The 23,910-nt window shown below is 41.1% G+C and overlaps 1 protein-coding gene across 5 annotated transcripts in view; it reads right to left on the bottom strand.

Moving 5' to 3' along the window:
- LOC117407400 (microtubule-associated tumor suppressor candidate 2-like) overlaps positions 1 to 23,910 on the bottom strand; it is a 323,947-nt gene that overhangs the window by 19,715 nt on the left and 280,322 nt on the right. For 4 of the 5 annotated variants that reach the window (XM_034012383.3, XM_059028738.1, XM_034012384.3 and 1 more), the window contains 2 exons: positions 18,272 to 18,338; positions 279 to 493 (listed from right to left, as the gene is read on the bottom strand). In XM_034012383.3, coding sequence (XP_033868274.2) covers positions 279 to 493; positions 18,272 to 18,338 — 282 coding nt within the window. Of the gene's footprint in view, positions 1 to 278; positions 494 to 18,271; positions 18,339 to 19,388; positions 19,859 to 23,910 lie in introns of those variants that run through there. The other variant, XM_034922340.2, reaches the window with a different exon arrangement.

Consider the following 23,910-nt stretch of genomic DNA (forward strand, 5'->3'; position numbering starts at 1 on the left):
AACAACTGAGTTGATGCAGGAGCTGTAAAGTTATTTAACCCCTTGCCTCCATGCGTAGGCCACAGTGGATGTTGTGGCAACTCTACCTCTATTCTCACTGTGACTAATACCTTTTCTGCACCTGTTTAGTTCCTTAGCATCCTTATAACTACCCTGTGGACAAAAATGTAAGGCCAAATATTTGTGAAGTAAGTACATGTAAATATATATTTTGTTTCTCAATGTAAGTGAGAGGGAGCAGGATTTGAGCGAGAGGCAGCTTTCTTTCTAGAACTCACCTGATCCTGGTGCTGAGACCTGATCCTTTCCAGGTGTGTGAGGTGCTCCTCCTGCAGCCTCTCCTGCTGCTCAGCGTAGTGTGACTTCAGCTTGTCCTCCAGGGCCAGCAGCTCGGCCTGCTGCTGCTGTTGGAGCCGCCGCACCTCCATCTCAAACCTCTTCTCCAGCTCCTCCTTGTCCCGCTGCAGGCGCTCCCATCTTGCTGTGTTGAAAGCTAAGAAGAGGTGCTGCTTATGAGACGGTATTTGCACACAGGGAAGCATACTACTGCAGTGTGTCAGAGACCAGTGAGTTCAAATGACAGCTGTTGGAAACCCTAGCAATAGTTTTTGACTGGGCAGAGCTGGTCGTGTGAGTTTTCAACTTGTACATCTGGTTCAAGAGCAATTATCTTGAAAATCTGGTTAAGCTGGTTCAATAAAAAAATAAGTCTATCTGAGCACACTCACTGTAACTTTCTAAGTATTGGTAACCTGTTCAGGTTTTTTTTGGTGTTATTACTCAGTTATCTTTAAACACAAAAAAACATGTGTGCTATACTTTCAACATTTGATGGTAAAATTTTCTTTCATTTCAGCACAAAAAGCCTGGTAACATTTAACATACTTTAATAAGCTATTTATTGTTTGTGGTGAAAATGTAAACACCACACTGAAGAGTTTTATTTCTCAGGCTAGATAAAAAAAATACAGGCCTCCCACACTGACAAATATTTGTAAACTTGTACACAAACTGCAGTAAACTAAGCTGTGCTGTTTAAACTTAGACATTTACTGACTGTACCAAATATGGCAACTCACACAATGACATTGGTTCAATTAAACTCTAAATTGTTAAGCAGGGCTCCCCGTGTAGTAACCAATACAGACTGTATTAATATTAACTATAAAAGTAACAACAAAGTAAATGAACACTGATTTAATTTCAAACGTACACCTCTACAACATAATTAGCCATGCATTCAGTTGCTCTTTCTACTTGCATTTGTTCACTGTGTTCAAATGGACTCAAATCAGAAGCAGGTTTGTACAAAAAGTACAACAAACTGTTAATAATGATCAAGACAGACCTGACCGAAACACCCCACTATAGTTTTCAAACATCTGTAATTTTCAAGAGCTTCAGACATGCATTCTTACAGCAATGGTTTCCCACTTTATGTGAATAGAGCAGTTTCATGGAATTGTCCTGGAAACAGCATAACTACTGGCTAACCATGTCTCTACAGATCACTTTCAAGGCTGCCAGTAAAGGAGATTTTCTGCCACATTATAAATATACTACTTATTAAAAAATGCCCATTGTGAATGTTTGCTGATTAAAACCACCTTAAGGGAATTGAAATTGTTTGTTTTCCTCAGATGTGCAATGTTATAATTAAAAACTCAACTGGCAGCTTACTGTCCAAAACATATTTCTAGCAGAATGTAATTTTAAAAATAAGTTACCAGCATGTAGCTTACTGCAGGGTCTTAATGCTTTGTTTTATTAGGCATTCCAGTGAAGACTAATCATTTGACAGAATGCAGAGACTCAAGGGCAGAACAAACCCCCTTAGGAAATTTGACATTTGCTCAGTTGATCCTAATTATTAGTTGTAAAACTGGTTCCTATGATTGTCTTTCTTTTTCAAAGTTATGTTTGAACTGACGTAAACTTCACAACAATATGTTTTACATAAGGAATTTAAAAACAGCATGATAAAAACAGCAAAAATAAACTGGAACTCCATACAGTATAACACTAATACTACTACCACTACTATGACTACATAATAATAATAATAATAATAATAATAATAATAATAATAATAATAATAATAATAATAATAATATTTATTTATTAGCAGATGCCCTTATCCAGGGCGACTTACAATTGTTACAAGATATCACATTATTTTTACATACAATTACATTATTTTTACATACAATTACCCATTTATACAGTTGGGTTTTTACTAGAGCAATCTAGGTAAAGTACCTTGCTCAAGGGTACAGCAGCAGTGTCCCCCACGTGGGATTGAACCCACGACCCTCCGGTCAAGAGTCCAAAGCCCTAACCACTATTCCACAGAAGAAGAAGAAGAAGAAGAAGAAGAAGAAGAAGAGGACAAGTAGGAATTTTAAAGAAACATGTTTAAACTTACTGTTTAATTATTTTTTTTAAATTGTGAAAGCAACATAGGTTGCAGAGTATGCTGATGTTTTTTTAAACCAAACTGCAACATCTTGTTTCCAGTGAAGTCCTCACAGTCCCACAGTAATCAGTGACAAGCAGGGATCTGAACTACACTTCTCTTACTGTACCTTTGTTTTATAACCAGCTCTGAATATCTGAGGAAATTAGGTTTGGTGGGCTTAGCCTAGTCATTGGAACAGAGGTGTCAACTTCAGAAACCAAAGTCACAACAGGCATTCATCTTTCAGCAGTCTCACAGAAAAGACAATGACTTCTGCAAACGTGCATGTCAACTGAATTGCTATCTAACTACACCCAACAGGGCGGTCCTTGCTGGGGAGTTTGAGAAGCTTGTCACTGCTGGTGCCACTTATATACCTATTCTAAACATCACCCTTACCTTTAGAAATGCAAGGTAAATCATAAAACTATATAAAGCTATGTCAATTAGACAAACATCTTGGATAATGTCTTCATTGAAGTTATGACACTGTGGTATAGTATTTCATTTTTTAAATGGTTAACCTTTTTGTTTTTACAGGCAGAGTTTAAAGAACACTGTGTGAAGTCACTCAGTTTGTGAAAGTTTGTCACTCCTGCCCTATGTTGCAGTGTCCCTGTGGCTGGGTGAAGGTTAAATATTGGGGTGAAGTTTGGCCTCCCGGCAGACGGAGGTGCTAATGAGGCTAATTTATCAATCCTCACCAGGAAGGAACTGGCGACAGGTTGTCAGGTTGAGGTGGTCATCTTGGTGAGGACACACAAGCAGGTGCTTCAGGTTCCAAACTATCAAGACTCCAATTAAACAATAAGCCAATTAATAAGGGTTGGCTATTGTGAGATTGATAGGATGGGGCCTGGAGTACATAGGGAACTGTGCATGTGGCTGGGGAAGTGACAGGAGAGAGACTGTGAGGGGAACCGCTACAACAAACAGCATACAACTGTGTAAATCCCTCTTTGCTATTCTCTATGACTTATGCCTCTAAGGAGGAAACCTTGTGACCAAGGACTGAAATAAGGGCTTGCTGTACGATGGGATCCAGATAGAAGTCTGTGTGGCTTGGGACGGTTCTTCAACGCAACGCTTTGTGGACATTAACCCCTTGTGTGCTGTATCTCTCTCCCACTTGAACCAGTATTATTCACTGTAAATATCGTAAATATCACAACATAAAGTACCAAACATTTGTTTCTCCAAGACCCTGGATTTCATGTGTTTTATTACCTGGTCTGTCCCTTACCGCTCACAGTCCCATAATAGTTAAATTGCATATTAAAATATAATTTTTGTTTTTACAGCATTGTTCCATAGATTTGACACTAAACTTTTTTATTTTTTTAATTTAGTAGTCCCCAATTGTTTTTTTTATAATTTTCTCCCAATTTAGAATAGCCAATTATGTTTAGGCTCAGCTCACCGCTACCACCCCTGTGCTGACTCGAGAGCGGAGAAGACAAACACGTGCTGTCCTCCAAAGCGTGTGCCGTCAGCAGACCGCTTCTTTTCACACTGCAGACTCACCATGCAGCCACCTCAGAGCTACAGCATCGGAGGACAACGCAGCTCTCGGCAGCTTACAGGCAAGCCCGCAGGCGCCCGGCCAGACTACAAGGGTCGCTGGTGCATGGTGAGCCGAGCACACCCTGGCTGACCTAAGCCCCCCACCCCGGGCGATGCTCGGCCAATTGTGCTCCACCCACTGGGAGCTGCCGTCCACGGTCGGAAGTGGAATAGCCTGGACTTGAACCGGTGACGTCCAGGCTATAGGACGCTTTTACTGGCTGCGCCACTTGGGAGGTACACTAAACTTTTTGATAGGAGAATACATCTATTGACAAAACAAGTATCAAACATTTAAGCAATGTAACTGAAGTTCTCAACTGAAGTTTCTCAGTTTTGTATATTACTGTTGAATTTTCATCCTTCTAAAAGTAGGAGTTAATTAAAGACTGGAGTAAACTGTTTGAAAATATGGCCATATGTTTCATCAGAAGGCAGTCCTTGTTTACTGTACATTCTCCAAAGGTTGTTGTCGCTACAAGATTCCATGCCCTTTGAACCCTAATTGCCACTATAACTATATTTTCTGTTTTCCCGGTTTTCACAGGGATGGGCTGTCTCGATGGTAGGATGGAACCGGAAGCCGGACATGTTGGGAAAAGGCCATAGCAGTAGGACTGCTGAACGACTCTATTGTGATCAGCTGTGTTGCAAGTGGTGATTGGATAGAATGTGGGCCACACTGAGGGGGAGGAGTTTAGCAATACAAAGGGGATGCAGCTACGTGAGTACAGGCCCTTATGCTAAAACACAAACGCACGGGAGCGCTGTGCTTTTGTTTTGTTTATTTGTTGGAGACGAGTAGCAAGCTACGAGCCCTGGAGCACCTGCACTGCATCACACTTCAAGCCATGTCTGGGCTACTGGGACTGTGTGTTACTATTTTGTTTACCCTTTTATTTCGAGCTACGAACCCCACTGTTCTTTTTGTGTTTATAAATAACAAACAGGACCATTCCCATAGTAAATAACACACTGTTTGGACAGTATATCATTCCTGCACCACTCACATCCTGACATGTGTTGTCTTCGTGGGATTCTATGGACTGGAGTATTGACCTGTGGCAATGTGCCCCACCCATGTGTGTATTTGTGTGTTATATGTTGCGTGTGGTGTGTTAATGTTGGTGTATTGTAGTTGGTACACGGGATATAATGTGGGTAATGAGCACGAGTGTTTAAAATGTATAATTGTATTTAGACACAAGGGTAGCACAAATCACTTCACGTGCAAATTAAAAGTGTATTAAGATGTGAGCACGGGAGTGCACAGATTAGTTCACATGCTGGGATTCAAGTGAATAATTAATTTGTAATTGAATCCCAGCACAATTGTGTATATATAGATGCACAAAGCACTCACTCGGGGTTGTGTGTTCGAGAGTAGAGAACGGAAGCGAAAGAGAAGGAGGAAACATAAAAGTAAGCAAGACAACTGCTACTACGTGCTGGAGAACCAGCACTGTACTTGTTTTGTGTTTAGCGTTTGTCCACCCTGTTTGTTAGTGTCTATTCATTTTGTTTGTCTGTTTATTTTGGCCTCAAGTGCTGTGTCCTGTTTTCTGTTTAAACCTTTTATTTTACAATAAACACATTGAGCGCCGCCGCGTCTCAGTTTCACTCACCACTACTGTCTGTGTGTTTTTCTTTCTGGCCTAAGGTCACCCCTACAGCCAGCCTGTTCACAGGACCCCAATGTGATTGCAGCAATGTTGGAAGTCCTGAACCAGCGGAGTAACGAGGAGGAGAGGAGGAGAGAAGCCAGGGAAGCGCAGCAGCAGGAGGAGCTGGCACAGTGGTTCACCCCCCTTGTCGAGAGGATGGGGGAGCTGTGCACATCTGGCCCACTGGGGGACCCGGCGGTGACGTTGGGGGTACCATCCTTGGTATCCCCCAAGCCGATGCTAAAGAAAATGATGCTGGAGGATGATCCCAAGGCCTACCTCGTCATGTTTGAGTGTGTGGCAATAGTGGCAAGATGGCCTTGGGAATGGTGGGCCACCCAACTTGCCCCCTGCTTGATCGGAGAAGCACAGGCGGCCTACCAAGCCATGGCGGATGAGGCTGCCTTGGATTCCGACCTGGTCAAGCAGGCAATCCTCAAGTGGCTAAACGTCACCGGAGAGACCTATCACCGCTGGTTCCAGGAGTACCAGGGCCCCTCTGGAGTCAGGCCCTGCATGGTGGGACAACAACTGAAAGATCAGCTGACCCAGTGGCTCTGCCCCACCACAAGAAATGTCGATGAGGTGGTTGAACTGGTAGCAAATGAACAGTTCAACCATGTGGTGGGAGCAGAAACACAGGCCTTGGTCGAGGGGAGGGGTTACGAGACACCTAGTGCACAAGCTGCTACAGCCCTGCTCAATATACCGAAGTTCTGGGACCGGAATGTTGAGCTGGAGTAGAATAATAATCTGGTGAGCATTTGGGGGCATGTTTAGTTATTGAGGGGAAGGAAGTTGAAGGCAGCCGACCGCTCACATTCCCTAATTTCATTATGACCAGGCATACAGTGCCTTGCATCACCCCCCTTGGACTTTTCCACATTTTGTAGTGTTACAACCTGGAATTAAAATGGATTTAATTGGGATTTTTACCATTTGATTTACACAACATACTTAACACTTTGAAGGTGCAAAATATTTTTTTTATTGTGACACAAAAGTTAATTAAACAAAAAAAAGACATTTGTTGGTTGCATAAGTATTCACCCCCCTGAGTCAATACTTGGTAGAAGCATCTTTGGCAACAATTACAGCTGTGAGTCTTTTGGGGTAAGTCTCTACCAGCTTTGCACATCTGGATCCTGCAATTTTTGCCCATTCTTCTTGGCAAAATTGCTCAAGTTCCGTCAAGTTGGATGGGAACCGTTGGTGAACAGCAATTTTCAAGTCTTGCCACAGATTCTCAATCGGATTGAGGTCTGGGCTTTGACTGGGCCATTCTAAAACATTCAGGTTCTTGTTTTTAAACCACTCCAGTGTAGCTTTGGCTGTGTGTTTAGGGTCATTGTCCTGCTGGAAGGTGAACCTCCGCCCCAGTCCCAGGTCTCTTGCAGACTGAAACAAGTTTTCCGCTAGAATTTTCTTGTATTTGGCTCCATCCATCTTGCCCTCAATACTGACCAGTTTCCTAGTCCCTGCCGATGAAAAGCATCCCCATAACATGATGCTGCCACCACCATGCTTCACCGTGGGGATAGTGTTCCACACATAGCGTTTTGCGCTAAGGCCAAAAAGTTCAATTTTGGTCTCATCAGACCGGAGAACCTTTTTCCACATGTTTGCTGTGTCTCCCACATGCCTTTTGGCAAAATCCAAACGGGATTTGATATGGGTTTTTTTCAGCAATGGTTTTCTTCTTGCCATTCTTCCATAAAGCCCAGCTTTGTGGAGCGTCCGGGTTATAGTTGTCCCATGGACGGTTTCTCCCATCTCAGCTGTGGATCTCTCCAGCTCCTTCAGAGTTACCATTGGCCTCTTGGTTGCTTCTCTGACTAATGCCCTCCTTACCTGGTCACTGAGTTTTGGTGGATGGCCTTCTCTAGGCAGAGTCGCGGTTGTGCCATAGTCTTTCCATTTTTTTTATAATGGATTTAATAGTGCTCCGGGGGATGTTCAAAGTTTGAGGTATTTTTTTATAACCCAACCCTGATTGGTGCTTCTCCAGAACTTTATCCCAGATTTGTTTTGATAGCTCCTTGGTCTTCATGATGCTGTTTGTTTAGATATGCTCTCTAACAAACTCTGGGGCCTTCCAGAAACAGGTGAACTATGAATATTAACCATTCAGTTTGGGTGTCTGTGACAGAAATACAATGAGTTTTGGTTGTAAATCTCCCTCACAACCTGTGAGGGAGATTTATTATTTGGTCACCAGACCTGGATATAAATGAAAACAATTTCTGAACTGGATTATAACTCTCTGTGTTTCATTACTGCACTGCATCACCCCTACACCTGCATGTACAACTTTGCCACAGTGCCTTAAAGGGAAACACCCATTTTGTAATGGTTAATATTCCCTACTTGAAAGGGAACCTTTGACCAGAACTCATATTCATCATTCAAACGCCGTTTTGCAAACTTTAAGTGATTGTTCTTGTGGCGTTTTCCTAAGAGTGGCTTTTTCTTTTGCCTGTGACCATTGAGACCTTCACCATGTAATACTCGACCTATGGTTGAAACCCCACTTGCAGCCAATTCACTTTGAATATCTTTGGCAGTCAATCTCGGATTGTTATACACACTAGAAGCCCCGTGGTAGTTATTTTGGCGTTTTTTTGTTTTAAAATGTAATTTTCTCCAGTCGTGTAACACATATGGGACTGTGCCTTCGTGTACCTTTCTGTCCATATGTATTATATATTCTCACAAAGCATGAAACACGGGAGTGCAGAAATAAAGGAGATATATTACATTATACCTAAAAGCCCCGGGAGCAGTCACATTGACGGACACACAGAAAACAATTGTATTTTTATTATACAGAACGGTATTCTACTTTATTATTTTTATTTACCAGTCCGCAATGTGTTTAGCTGTAATTAAATTAGTCTCTACTCTCTGCCCAAGTGAATGACTGACAGTCTATTGTTTTTCAATCAGCCTTTTCAAAGGCTGGCGCCTACTTGCCAGCTGCGCTGTTTTGGTCAGTCAATTAGCATCGGGACTAGTGAAAATAAATACCAGAGACCGTGAAGAAAATATGGAGTTGATGTTTTGGATTAGATGGCACAGAAGTATTCTGTGAAAGCTGGCTCCCAATGATGGCCTTTTCAGGTGTTTTACAATGTATTGGACCTAGCAGCCATCAACTCCTGGGTACTTTACAAAGAATGCATGGAGAAGAATTTACCAAGGAGAGAATATATTTTACAGTTAGCACAGGAACTTCGCAAGAAGCATTTGGAACAGAGGGAGACTGCCAACCGTGTACCCACAGCTAAAGCTGACAACCCCGCTGAGAGCTGTAAGAGACGCCAATGCCAGGTTGGCAAGTGTAATAAAAGTAAAACTTCTGGCAGCTGTGCCCTGTGCAGAAAGGCGGCGTGGAGAAGCGCATTATCTGTGTTGATTGTAAACAGCCTTAGACTCAAGGTAAAAGAATACCATTTTGTTGAACAAAAAGAAAAATAAATTAGACATTTTTTTAGAACTTCTTGTGCTGTGCGCTTCTGTAAAACGTTTTCTTCTAAGTTTATGTATCTCTGTTGTTCAGTTGCTTTTGCGCATCTGATAATAAACAGATTGCTGTTGAAAAGTTAAAAATGTATTACAATTGTTTCAGTTTTATAAATATGTATTTTGTAAACCGATGTCTGTTCAGATGTTTATTTATTTAATGTTCATATATATATGCTTCGGTTTTTCAGTTGTTTATGTAACATACTCAATTAAAAAAAAAACGAATCACATCCGACCGTTTCTCCTTTCGTTATACTATTCACAGTGTTTTGAATACAGCCGTCAGAAAGTCTGCTGCGGTGCTCCTAGGTATGAGTATATGTCTGGTCCTAGTGTTAACCTTCCTCACAATTCTTCTATTTGTTCTTGGTGAAAGAACCTTTTTTCTTCCAGACCGAGGGAAAGTGTGACAGTACCATGAGTCGTACTCATGGCCGGATTAACCTATACGCATATTATGCTATAGCGTAGGGTAGGGTGACCAGACCAGGGTGACCAAAGCTCAAAACTGGGGCACATTGTTAAATAATTGCTAAGACTAATCAAACCTGTTAAATATAGGTGGTTATTTAAATAGCCATCCTCTGACTTATTATGCACTTCCGGGTGTATAATTTGTGGCTAATTAGTTTAACTTGCCATATTGTGTTATATATGTATTGCTACTTTTTTATTGTGTTTATTATTATTATTATTATTATTATTATTATTATTATTATTATTATTATTATAATAATAATAATAATAATAATAATAATAATAATAATAATAAATTCATTCATTCTGTAGATCGTAGTTAAAAATATATTTACATTTTGGCATTTTTCTTTCTTTTTTTACTCACTGCGTCAGGGTGGCTCTATTTATTGATGTTGGTGACGTGGTTTAACCTGGTGGATTTGGATGCCTGCAACCTCTCGCTGCTTTGCCTATAGTGTCTGTGCTAAATCCTGCCAGAACTGAGCAGCTACGAAATTACTGTATTGAACATAATTGTAGATTAATACTGAATATAACTAAATTAAAACGCATGGTGCCCTGAGGAATAAGTACGTATGTCTGTGTTAATCTCGTAATAAAAATAATGTTCTTGATTAACCTAGTACCTTTTTTATTTTATTTTGTTTTCACTACAGATGCCATAAACTAAGTCATATAGGAAGCATTTTTTAACGTTATTTTGACAAAGGGTATTTGGAGTGTGTCACGCTATAGGAAGTGGCTGAAAACCAGGGCATTTTTAAGATTTTGAGAAAAACGTCGGGACACTGGGACCTTTGATGGAAAACCAGGACTGTCCCGGCTAAAACAGGACATCTGGTCACCCTAGCATAGGGCCCCCAGCAGGATTGGGGCCCCCACGAGGTCGCCGTTTGTTTGGGACATTTTACAAAAACTGCAAGCGGGCGGACGGGCCCACACACATAAGAGAGGTGCACAGACGCTTGCTTTTGGTTAATTTTGTTCTTTTATGACGGCTAGGCATTTATTTCTCACAGTCTCTCATGCAAGCAGCTTCCTGCTAATGTACAATACCAAATGCCCCATGCCCTCTATAAGATCTGTCCCTAGGCCTACTACCTTCTTGTATTCTTGTTTGTAATTCTTCTGGGCATGTTGTAAATATGAGGATGTCGTCAGCAAATCGTAGGTGATTCAAGTAGGCTCCATTGATCTTCAGCCCCTTATTTTCCCAATCCAGTGTTTTGAAAATGTCTCCTAGGGTGGCCGTGAAGAGCTTTGGGGAAATTGTATCTCCTTGACAAACTCCTTTTTTAATCTTGATTTTGTCGCTGTTTTTATGAAGTCTTACTGTGTATGTTGCATTCTTGTATATGGTGCTGATCACGTCTCTGTATGTTTTCTCAATTCCTTGTTTTTTCAGAGAGCTTAATACAGATCTTGTGTAAACAGTCAAAACCTTTTTCATAGTCGATGAATCCCAAGCAAAGTGGTAGTTCGTACTCGTTGCTGGTTTGAATCACTTGCCGTACAACTTCAAAATGATTGTGCTACATCCACGCCTGAATCCTGCTTGCTTATTTGATTGTGCCGAGTCAAATTTATTTAGATGTCTGTTGGTGAGTATCTTAGTATAATTTTTGTAGATTATAGGAAGTAAGTTAATAGGTCTGTAGTTCTTGAGGTCTTCTTTATCTCCTTATGTAAAAGTATCACGATGCATTGTTCCAGTCGTTTGGCACTTTCTTTTGCTTAACACAATCTATAAAAATATGCAACAGAATTTTTGTCACTTCTTCACTGCCTTCTTTCACGATGATATATATATATATATATATACATATATATATATATATATATATATATATATATATATATATATATATATATATATATATATATATATATATATACATACAATTCTGCTATTATATACAGTAGATTAACTGCTGGACTTTCTGGTAAATTAACAAAGCTACTGAGCCATTAACCTCAGTGGATGTTATATTTTGCACTTGCTAATGCTTTTGTACTTTCCTGCCTGGGACTGAAGCTTGTGATCCATATTACATCATTTTGTGTTCTAAGTTTTCACAGATGTTTGAATGTTAATTAAAATCATCATTAACAGTGAGATTTAATTATCACTCGCATGTGATTTCTGTCGTATGGTACAGGCAATAAAGGCATGCACAGTTTAACAAGCCTCATGCCCAGCTATGATCAGCAAAGACAAAAGCCTACATAAAGTGTTCACATAGGTTATCTAATTCAATTCGAAGAAGCGTCCTCATTATTATTATGGTACTGAAAAACTGTGTAAATTGAAAATAAAGTAAAAGTTAGGAAATATCATCTTGCAATGAATCCTATTTCAAACTTTGCATATGATTCGTATCAAATTAATGTTATGCTGGGCTTGTTTGTATCCAAATCTCATAGGGAGCTCAGTGCAACCCACAAACACATATAAGTGAGTCTGAAAGGGGCTGACGGACAACCCTGTAGTGTATGAACTCTCCTTAAGCGTGCAGAATATAAACGGTGTTCACAGCGCTGTATTGGTACATAACCATAGAACTGTATAAGAACAATATAAGCTATGTAATAAACGCCTCATATTGACTTATTGGTAATGACAGCAATCATCCTATGCCTAACCCTTTTATACTCTCTAAGAATGTTCACCTAAAATCCAACATTTTCTAGACTTTTCTAGAATTAGGTTCTTCATTATCATATTGAAATTTCTAGCACCTTGCCGACAATACTATCATAGCATCAAAGGGTATGAATACTTTTGAATTAGCATTTTTGGAGTTTTGCAAAAAAAATGCTGAAATAAATATTTGTAGACATCTATTTCTAGTAACTTTTTTTCCTCATCCACAAAAGCAAAACTTTTGCTACAAAAGATTTTTCCTAAAATTCTTTGTTTTCAAGACATTTCTGCTTATATATATATATATATATATAAAGCAGGTTTTGTTGTTTAGCCTCCTGTGGCAAGGATGGCTGGTGGTGATGTCAGACCCGAAAGAACACACAGTACTGAGGGTAAAAGGAACGGAAATCCACAGTAGATTGGGTAATGAATGCGCTGCAGTGCTTTTATTAAATAAACACAATAAAAAGGTTGAACAAACGAAAAACACTCTGACAAAAACAAATGGCACACTGACCAAACAAACAGACAGACAAACAAATGGGACAAACACTAAACAAACAAGTATGCTGGTGTTTCCAGCACGAATAGCAATTGTTATTTTAATTCTGGATTCTATTATCCTTCTCTCTCTCCTGTTGTTTCACCCTGAACACCCAACCTCGAGTGAGTGAAACACTGCATATTTTATGCAGCTGTACCAAGACTCAATTGCTAATCAATAATTCAATTGGAATCTCAGTACATCTGCATGTGAACTAATTGTGCTCTCTGTGCTTCCATACTAATACCCACTTTAATCTGCATGTGGAGTGATTGTGCAATCCCTGTGCCTAAATACAAATCCTACATTTTATAGCCAACACTCTGTGCACCACTACAATAATACATATAACATACAACATAAAACACAACAATACGCACAGGGGTGGGGCACCCCCGCCACACCTCCCCACTTATTAAAGTCAGGAGCTGCTACTGACCCCCGAGGTATCCTCGATCTCGTAAGAGAGAGGTGGGAAGACCAAACTAATAATTCAAAAAATGTAGTGAAACATCCACTACATTTTGAGAGACTAGGATTGGTTGGTCATTTGGCACAAGATAATTTAAAACTGGCTCAGCATCGCCAGGAGCAACAGTACAGCAAAAAAGCGGGAATTCTGACCTTTTGACCTGGAGACAAAGTGCTGTTGCTACTTCCCACATCAGAATCTAAATTATTTGCTAAGTGGCAGGGACCTTACGAGGTGACACTTGGGCACTTGGGCCCTTGTGTTGATCCACTTAGGGTAAGTAGCATTCCGATGGAAAAACTGTTACTTCCTGGTCAAAAACAGGAGCTGCAAGAGTTGGTGAAAGGGTTTGGTGATGTACCCGGTAGAAATAATGTTATCGAACATGCTATTGTAACTCCGGCAAGTGTCAACGTAGCAGATCCCAGAAAGTCGCTGGGATGCAGTCCATAGGGAGGTGGGCGCAATGCTCATCATTCAGCCTTCCCGGAGCGAGTGGTGCAGTCCTCTAGTAATGGTTCCTAAGAAGGACAGCACTACTCGTTTCTGTGTGGATTTTTGTAAGGTGAATGCGATCTCCAATTTCGATGCATACCCTATGCCTGACTAGGGATGGCTTGCTTTATCTTGACTTTGGATCTGACAAAGGGATACTGGCAGGTTCCACTAACTCACAACTCACGAGAGAAAACTGCTTTCTCTACCTCAGATGGGCAGTTCTATTTCCAGACCATGCTGTTTGGATTGCATGGAGCCCCAGCGACCTACCTGAGGCTGATGGACCAGGTCCTATATCCCCATTGAAAGTATGCAGCCACCAATATTGATGATGTGGTGGTTTTTAGCTTTACCTGGAAAGATCATCTTGTTAGACTTTCGGCCGTCCTACAGTCTGAGGGAAGCGAGGCTAACAGCTAACCTGGGTAAGTGTGCATTTGGCAAGAAAGAGACCCAATATCATGGCTACATAATGGGTAATGGTCCGGTAAAGCCGGTAGCCTCTAAGGTCCTGGCTTTAGTGGAGGCGGCGATCCCGAAAACCAAGTCTTAGGTGAGATCACTACTGGGGTTAGCAGGCTATTACTTCAGCTTTATCCCCAAGTATTCCACCATTGTTAACCCCCTGGTCGAGCTCACCAGGAAGAAATTTAGTTAAGTGTACAGGTGCGTGTCAGGCAGCCTTTGATAAGATAATGAGGAAACTGTGCCAAGCCCCTGACCTAATAACACCACATTTCAGCAAGGAGTTCATCCTTCAGACTGATGCCTCTGACGCTGGTCTGGGGGCTGTCCTGTCCCAAGAAGCAGACGGGGTAGAAAATCCCATTTATACATGAGCAATAAAATGGCTCCCAGGGAGAGTGTTTGGCCATCAAATGGGCTACATACACTCTTCAATATTATCTATTGGGATGTTCCTTCCTCCTCGTTACGGACCACGCACCTCTTAAGTGGTTAAATACGACGAGGGACATAAACGCCCGGATAACTCGGTGGTATCTGGAACTGCAACCCTTTGACTTCCGAGTGAAGCATCGTGTGGGCAAAGACCACCAAAATTCTGATTTCTTTTCTCAGGAGGGGGGGCAATCTGGAGAGTTAGGGTTAGCCGAGTGTTCCTTCAGCTCCACGCTGAGGGGTGGGATATGTGAATGGGACAGAAGAAATCTGAGCTGCAAATCTACCTCCCGACTAGGAAGGGCGCGAAGTAAGGTTGGTGGTACTGCTTCACAGGTATGGGCCAACTCGATGGTAGGACGGAACAGGAAGTCAGCCATCTTGGGAAAAGGCCTAAGCTGTAAGACTGCTGAACCACTCTATTGTGATCAGCTGTGTTGCGTGTGGCGATTGGATAGAGTGTGGCACCGCACTGATAATAGGGAGGAGTGCTTTTGTTTTGTTTATTTGTTGCAGATGAGTAGCAAGCTGGGAGCTGAAGACACAGAGCCAGCAAACACTCCCCGGAGCACCACCACTTCTGCACATTACCACAACCCATCCCACACTGGAGCACTTGCACTGCATCACCACTTCAAGCCGTGCCTGGGCTACTGGGACCGTGTGTTACAATTCTAGCGTCCCCAGTACCATTGCTGGTAGCAGAGACAAACCCTACTGTTTCTTTTTGTGTTTATAATTAATAAACAGGACCGTTCCCATTGTAAATAACAGTATATCATTCCTGCAATACTCACATCCTGACAATACCCTTTGACCTTTTAGGCTGACTTCCATTAGGAATCCCTTTGTATTTAACAGGAAAAAAAAATCAATGGTACAGCGATTACTGTGAGAAGACCAGGGATTCTGAACTTAATATGGATGTAAACCCCTCCCCCATCTTTTACAGCAATTGGTCACTTCAAAAACTAGCATAACCATTTTGACATAGGCTTAAGCAGAAAATAGCCTCAGTACATAATTCTGAGAAAACACTAATAAACAAGACTGTTCATATATGACTTCTTGCTGCATTGTTGTTTAGTGTATCCTTTACATTATCTAGATCTAAGATATATACCTGTTAATGCTAAAAAGGAGGTTAACAGACCTGAACATACACAGATTGTTTGACTGTGAACAACATCATTCTTTAGCCTGATTGTTTAATAGTTTTGTTTTTTGTTTTACTTCTGTTAGGCCAGTATTCATTTTAGTGGATCACCAGGGATCATGATGATCAATTATTCTGACCTGAAATTCTGAGAGATAGAGGGAGTGTCTGGGTGTCTGCTGAAGCAGTGTTCTTGTCAGTTTTTAAATGTCTGTATAAAAGTTTATATCTGGATAAAAATGTCTGTTATAATAAAAAGCACTGAGCTTTAGATCTGGCATGGCCTATTTTACTAAAAATAACCATTCCATTTCCATTTTAACACAAAACTGGAACTCATTCTAAGTTAAGCAATTAAGGGGAAATGTATTAAAAAGCTTTGGTGCTGATCATTTTACTGCTGGGAGTTAAAACTAAGAAACTTCTCAATTTAAAAAAAAATAACTTAAAGTGTTACAGAACCCCCTGCAGTATTTACACATTACTGTACCCTGTGTTGTCCAAATCACAGACATTTATTTTTCAAAATATTAACAATAGTTTTGATATTTTTGTTATTCACACATCATAGGTAAATAAACTGGGGAATTTTTTTTATTTATTTATTTTTTAAATAAAACGCTACGATACAGACAACTTGGGACACAGCAAAGGTAACATAATGCATTTCTTGCAAACTTTTCAAGGTGTTGTGTAACACCTTAATGAAATTGAGCTTTAATCTGTTAATATTTTGAGAACACCGCAACAGTCAACCGATGCCAAGTTATGAAGGAGCAGCGGCTCCCTGGACAGGAAACGAAGAGCTGATAACAATATTTTCTCAAATTAGCAAAGGTAGGGCTGCAGTTTTGCCCCAGTATATCAGTAACATACCTTGTTTTTTTATTAACAGTATGTACAGAACAGTAAAGAAAAAATGTTTAGTTTAATAAAAATGTAGTAAGTGGTATATAAGACATAGATGTCATTAGTTAAGTGAAAGAGGTGTGGTATAATGGTATCATATATTAAAATGACTGATTTACAGTATATGGAATAACTTCTTGTGTTCTCAAGATAAATGTAAAAATGTAAGTGTGACATTCAGATGAAGGGACACTTCTATTATCCATTTCACACAGACGAGTTATGACAGCTCATACCCGGCACTGATGCAGCATTTTGGTCTGTGTGAATTGCCTATACCATCACAGAGCCGTCATATTTTATGTCGTCTCTGAACAACCTCGCAAAGTGGTTAAGAGACGGCACTGAACCATCTCAACTCCCGTGTGAAATGCTATGCTGGCACTGAAGCGCTATTGTGGGCGTGGATTGAAAGTCAACATCCCACGTGACTGTATGGAAGAGACGGTATGTGATGCTGTAATTTATGGGCAAATCGCCATTGCCATGAAAACGATTGTTGTCGGTTCGCGGTTCCTTCCAAAGATCGTCAGATGATGGATCGACGTGGCCTTGGAATGGCCAGTAGGGGGAGGATATGTTGCAGACTAGGGGGAAGAGGAGAGAAAAAGAAGGGCTAAAGAAGGGCTAAAGGACTACATCCCCCAGAATGCCACGGGAGGGTGCCAGGATGAGACTCACCTGGGTCTAATAATTATTATTATTATTATTTATTTCTTAGCAGACGCTAAGAAAATAATAATGAGTGTCACCTGCCTGTGATTAAGCAGGCAGGTATAAAGAAAGTTCACAAATGTTTGTTCAGGGCAGTCTGCAGTCTGTGTGAAGACAAGAGGTTGTCATTTTGAAAAGACCTGTGTGGTTTAATAGAAAGAAAAAAAAAAAGTAGTGTGTAAACCTTTTTGTTTGTGTTTGTTTCTGTAATCTGAATATAAAGTGTTTTTTTGTGACTGGTGAACAGCTTAACTGTCCAGTGTGTTAGTTTAGAAGAATTCACCTAATGTGTTATTTAGTACTCCATGTGGGAGTTAGTTTTTGTTTTGTTTATTTATTTTATTTCTGTAAATAATAAAATCGCATGAAAGTGCTTAAAAACCTTCAGTTTCTGTGTCTGGGTCTGCATAAAAAAGGGCAATCGAACCTTAAAATCAGCAAAATCTTTCACAATAGATAGATATTGATAATAACAAAGACAATGAGCGTTTAGCTACTACATGACTGGAATGATTTAACAGCATTAAGACATAAATCTATATACTGGAACAGCTTTTTTATAATTCTCATTGTACTGATAATAAACATAAAGCTGGTTAGGAGCCTAGGATGTGAATTTATTGCCATAGCAACAGAGGGATGGAAATTACCACCCCCTTCTACTGTAGTCCATGGATACCAAAAGATAGGTAATTCTGTCAAACTGTACAGATGTATGTACCTATTAAATGAATCTCTTACCCACTTCATCCCGGATATTGGCAAGCTCAATGGAGAGTTCTTTCTCTTTCACAAGGGCACTTTCGTTCTGCAAAAAAAATTGCAGAGAAAAGGTGAACATTTTGAAGAATTATTATTTTTGTTTTGTGAAGCATACATTTTACACAGTAACTGTCAGCTGGTGTCTCCACCCATGTGGAAGAATGAAGTATTGTAATACATTAGCCTGTAGTATCTTAGTATTTAAATCAATGAATAAACCAAAACCTTTATTTATCTAGATTGAGAACAAATTATCATTTACAATGATGACCTGGCACGAGGCTCACACCACCTCAGCTAACAACAAAAAACACAATAAATACGGAGTAAAACATAAAATATAAAAATCAGCAGCAACTTAGCAGGTACAGAAGTCACATTTCTAGCGAACTTGCAAAATTCCACACAAAAATAGCACCCTGGAGGTAACAATAGTCTTCCCAAGGGGCATTTAACATTTTCCACTATGAGCTGAGTCTGCAGTACACATTTAATATATGAGTCAGTCAAAATAATGAGAGGCAAGGTTGGACAGTAAATATGTCTTTATATACTGTAAAGCCATACGTATTAGCAAGCTTTTTATTATGCGTTTTTCACATATGAAAAGGAAAATATAAACATTTTTGGCAGAAATGGGCAGATTTTATCATCGTAACTCAAAAAAATGCCCATACACTGTAGTCTATTTTAAATAAACAAGAACAGAAACTTTTCTTTTTTCTGGCAACTGACAACCTAAGCAGCAACTCCAAGTGTTTGTAACAGCATATTGCACTGCTTACAATAAAATGGATGGTTAAAATACCAGCAGAGTAGTAGTTTAAAATAAAGTATACATTAGAAACCTCATCATAAAACCTGATCAAAATATTTGAGACAGCAGATCACATTATGTAAGGGACTGCAGTCTGTGAGAAAAAAATGCTGAATTTGATTAAAACCTAGTTTTGACATTAAACAGTATCTTTAACCTCACAGAAATCCCAACAGCAAGAAAGCAACTTAATTCAATTACGCTCAGCAGAGCCAGCAACACAGACCCCGGCGATACAGCAGTAAGCCGATGCCTCTAAGGGGAGGGAAAGAGATTTACCGTCTTGTCCAGGCACTGGAGGCAGTAATAGGGCTTGCAGCAGCACTGGCCCATCCTAGTAGGCTTGCCGAGAGGAAAGCCTGCGTCATCAGACAGCCGGTGTGAGCCCTGAGTCAGCAGATTACTGTACAAAGCGTCCAAGACACTGCCTACAAGCAGCTCTACTTGCATGTAGCACCACTGCTACCCTAATTCTCCTAATCCTCGCAGAAGCCCTCAGTGAGGAGCGATCCGACAGGACTTCTTTGGTCTCCAGCTGATGGGAGTGGCAGGAGGGCAGAGTCTCAGAGAGAGGCTGATCAATAGATGCATAACAATGAGGTCTTACCAATTTCAACCATTCCCTGAGGACAAGGCTGTGCCTTGTAGAGTCTGTTGTTAAAACTGACCTAATCTGCATACACCGTTGTTAATCCATCAGATTGAAGATTTAGACATGATTTGTGGAGCACTAACTTTCTATGATTAGCAAAGGGAATCCGGTCAATTAAGGAAGACATAGATTTTCATACACAAATTTGTAGTAGGTTTTACCAAACAAAATTAACATTAGTTCAAATTTGTATCTTATAAAATGCCACTGTAATTTGTAAAGAATGCTGCAGGTAAATGTATAACTTCTAGGCCTAAAAAAACTATCATTAAAAGGAACAACCCTTACTGTAACAAAAATAACTGTTCAGAGAGTTCTATCCCTTTGCAGTAAAGCAAACACTCTGCATTACCCTTTCAGCTCAGTCAGCTTTGGTCATTAGGGATATGGTCTCTTGGTGGACAATAGCCAACTGGCACTAGTCATCAAGGCTGCCAACTACTTTTACAAAAACCCGCCCACTTCCTGAAAAAATGCCTAAAATTTCCAGTAACGACTTGCCAAGAATGCTCATAAATGTATTTATTAATCTAGGGTTGGTGTTTTTCCCCCCGACTTCTCTTCAATTGATCCCTGCTGAGCCATTTGTCTTTCTCAATTACAACTGATAAACGTGTTAGCAATAAAAGTGACTAATCTTTATTAAAGTTATAATGAAAAAAAAAACATTTACTACATTTAATCCTGTACTTTGAGTACTGTAATCAGTCAAGTGTTATTTAATCTGTAGTATTTTGTATTTAATTATATCCTGATGTAACTATCACTGACACTGTTATCTGCTCCGTTATTGAATTGTATTTTGTCATACTTGTACTTGCTAGAACCAAAGTCATTGTATTTATCTTGCTCTTAATTGTATTATTACTTGTACTGTGATTCTTGAAATGTATTTTTGTTTACGACTGTAAGTCGCCCTGGATAAGGGCATCTGCTAAGAAATAATATATATATATATATATATAATGTATATTCTGGACACACTTTATTACAATCACTATTCGTAATTGTATTAACATTAATAAAGACTAGTCACTTATTAAAATGTTGTGCTATAGTTTTCTTGTTCTTCATTCTGTTTTTAAATGAGAAAGTAAGGACTTAAATATACTGATGTACAAAAGAAACACAACACTCAAGTCTAATGGATTTAATCAAATATTTAAACATTGATATCAAACAAAATCACTGAAAATGTGAACAAAAATACAGATCAAAGAATCATGATAAGTTTTCAGTATGAAACGTGACACACTGTAAAAATGAAAACATTACAAAGTTAGTATCGGGTATGACCTCCCTGAGCATTAACACAATCCTGGCAGCTTTGATGCATAGACCTGATCAGCCTCTGGATAGACTGCTGTGGGATGTTCTGCTAATTATCCTGTGCAGCTACAGCCAGCTGGCGAAGGTTGGCTGGTCGTGGTTGTCTCATGTGGATGGTACTGGTGATTTGGTCATTCAGATGTTCTACTGGACTCAGGTTAGGAGAAAAAGCTTGCCATGGCAAGACCTTGACATTGTTTTCTTGAAGTCGTGCAATTGTAATCCTAGCACTGTGTAGTCTTGCCTTGTCCTGCTGGAAAATCAACACTTCCAGATTGGCTTGCAGGAACAGAAAAAACTGTTGCCTCAAGGACTTTGTCAATGTATCACTGAGCAGTAAGGTTGCCCTCAATCTGCACCAAAGTCGTTCTTGTGTTAAAGGAGATTCCTCCCCACATCATCACACTTCCACTGCCCCACCGGTTGGCTTGAACAATGCAACACTCAGCATAAAGCTCACCACGACGTCTCCATACATGTTGTCTTCTGTCAGGTATGTCAAGGGCAAAACGGCAATCATCGGCGAATAAAACACTCCACCACTCTTTCTGCCACCACCTCAGATGTTCTCTGGCCCACAGAAGATGCCAATTTCTTCTCTCAGCTGTCAACATGTTTCCCCTGAACGGCCTCCGCGCATGCAAATAATTTTCATGCAGACGGTGAGCTACAGTCTTTCTGCTGATGCGCAGGTTATTTCTTCCTGGAATTTCTCATGCTGTAGCCACTGCAGTCTGAAACGATTACGTAGATGGATCAGTTGGATGTGATGGTTCAGGGCCGGTGTGGTGACCCTCTGTCTTCCAGGAAGTGGCCTGTCCCTCGCAGAGCTGGTTTCCTGGTTTCTCTGGACTAGTCTGCTAATTGTTGAAGCAGAACATCTCATTCTCCGGGCAACTTCTCTCACAGGCCACCTTCAATCATGTTGATAGCAACCAGATGATCTTCATTACTCAAGCTGGGCATGGTCGTATCTTTTGCTGTTCTTGCGTTAATTAAAATCATGTGATTTCGAATGGCTACTTATACAGATTCTTAATCAACTCATTTTGGCAATTTTAACTCGGATCAAATACCAAACACTGAACACATGCAGTTTTTATGAAATCACATGACATGAGCTCAGTATTTTGTTATCCCAAGGAACAATTCTACTAAAAAAATCAACAAACCTATCTGCTCACTATTTAAAATGTAAATAACATTATGTGCCTGTGGCAAAGTGCCCCGCCCCTGTGTGCATTTGTGTGTTCTGTGTGTTGTGTTGTATGTTGCGTGTGTTAATGTTGGTGTATAGTCATTGGTACACGGGATATAAACGGGTCTGTGTTTCACGTGTATTTAAAAAGTGTAGATTTGTATTTAGGCACGAGGAGGGCACAAATCACTTCACGTGCTGGTTAAATGTAATATGTGAGTACGGGGTTGCACAGAATTAATTCACGTGCTGGGATTCAAGTGAATAATTAATTAGTAATTGAATCCCAGCACAACAGTATAAATAGGCACATTTTTAGTCACTCGTGGTTAGGTGTTCGGTGAGTGGAGAACGGGAGAGAGAGAAGGAGTAAAGTAAATATAAAAGAACGTAAATATTAGTGTTATCTGCTCACCGTGTTTTGTTCGTCTGTCTGTGCGCTGTCTAGTCCGTTTTGTTCGTCTGTTTATTTTGGCTACAAGTGCCGTGTCCTGTTTTGTATTCCGTTGTTTAAACCTTTTATTTTGTTATTAAACGCCGAGTGCCACCATTGCACTCAGCTCATCATCACCACCGTCTGTGTTTGAATTCCTTTCTGGTCTGACGCAACCCACTCTGGCCGTCTTTGTGACACGTGGTGTCCTGCGTGGGATCTACAGCGCCTCCAGTGTACTCAAGCCAGAGCAGGAACAGCATTCTTGGATTTAAAAAAAAAAAAAAGGAAAAGGAAAAATGGCAGAAGACGCGATCAAAGTGCGGGACTGGATGCTGGAAAATGCTGGGCTGGAGGCCCAGTCTATACCAGTAGTCGTCCAGTTCCTGGAGTTTATGGATAGGGAACGATTGGAGGCTTATGCGAGGGAACAGACCGTAAGCACCTGGGAGGAAGGTGTGGGGTTGGTCCTCAGCTACCTGGAAGCAGTTATAAGTGGAACAGCAGCCCAGGTAGCATGTCCACCAGCAGAGGAAGAATGCCTGCTGTCCCCGTCTCCACCAGCAGAGGAAGAATGCCTGCTGGTTTTGCCTCCGCAGCCCAAGCGGGAGGAGCCTGAGCGTCCACAGCCCAAGCGGGAGGAGCCCGAACGTCCTACGCCTGAGTGGGAGGAGCCCGAACGTCCTACGCCTGAGTGGGAGGAGCCCGAACGTCCTACGCCTGAGTGGGAGGAGCCCGAACGTCCTACGCCTGAGTGGGAGGAGCCCGAACGTCCTACGCCTGAGTGGGGGGAGCCCGAACGTCCACAGCCCAAAAGGGAGGAGTCGGTGCGTCCACAGCCCAACAGGGAGGAGTCGGTGCGTCCACAGCCCAACAGGGAGGAGTCGGTGCGTCCACAGCCCAACAGGGAGGAGTCGGGGCGTCCACAGCCCAAAAGGGAGGAGTCGGTGCGTCCACAGCTCGAAGAGAGGGAAGTCGGGGCTTCCACAGCCCTAGGACCCAAGCTGCCAGCAGAGGGTGAATACCTGCTGGTCCCACCTCCACCAGCAGAGGGTGAATGCCTGCTGGTTCCACCTCCACCGCAGTGGGAGGACTGCTTGCCCCTCCCACCTCCACCAGCAGAGGGTGAATACCTGCTGGTTCCACCTCCACCACAGTGGGAGGACTGCTGGCCCCTCCCACCTCCACC

Source organism: Acipenser ruthenus, chromosome 8 (genome assembly GCF_902713425.1).
Source record: "Acipenser ruthenus chromosome 8, fAciRut3.2 maternal haplotype, whole genome shotgun sequence".
Taxonomy (NCBI): Eukaryota; Metazoa; Chordata; class Actinopteri; order Acipenseriformes; family Acipenseridae; genus Acipenser; species Acipenser ruthenus.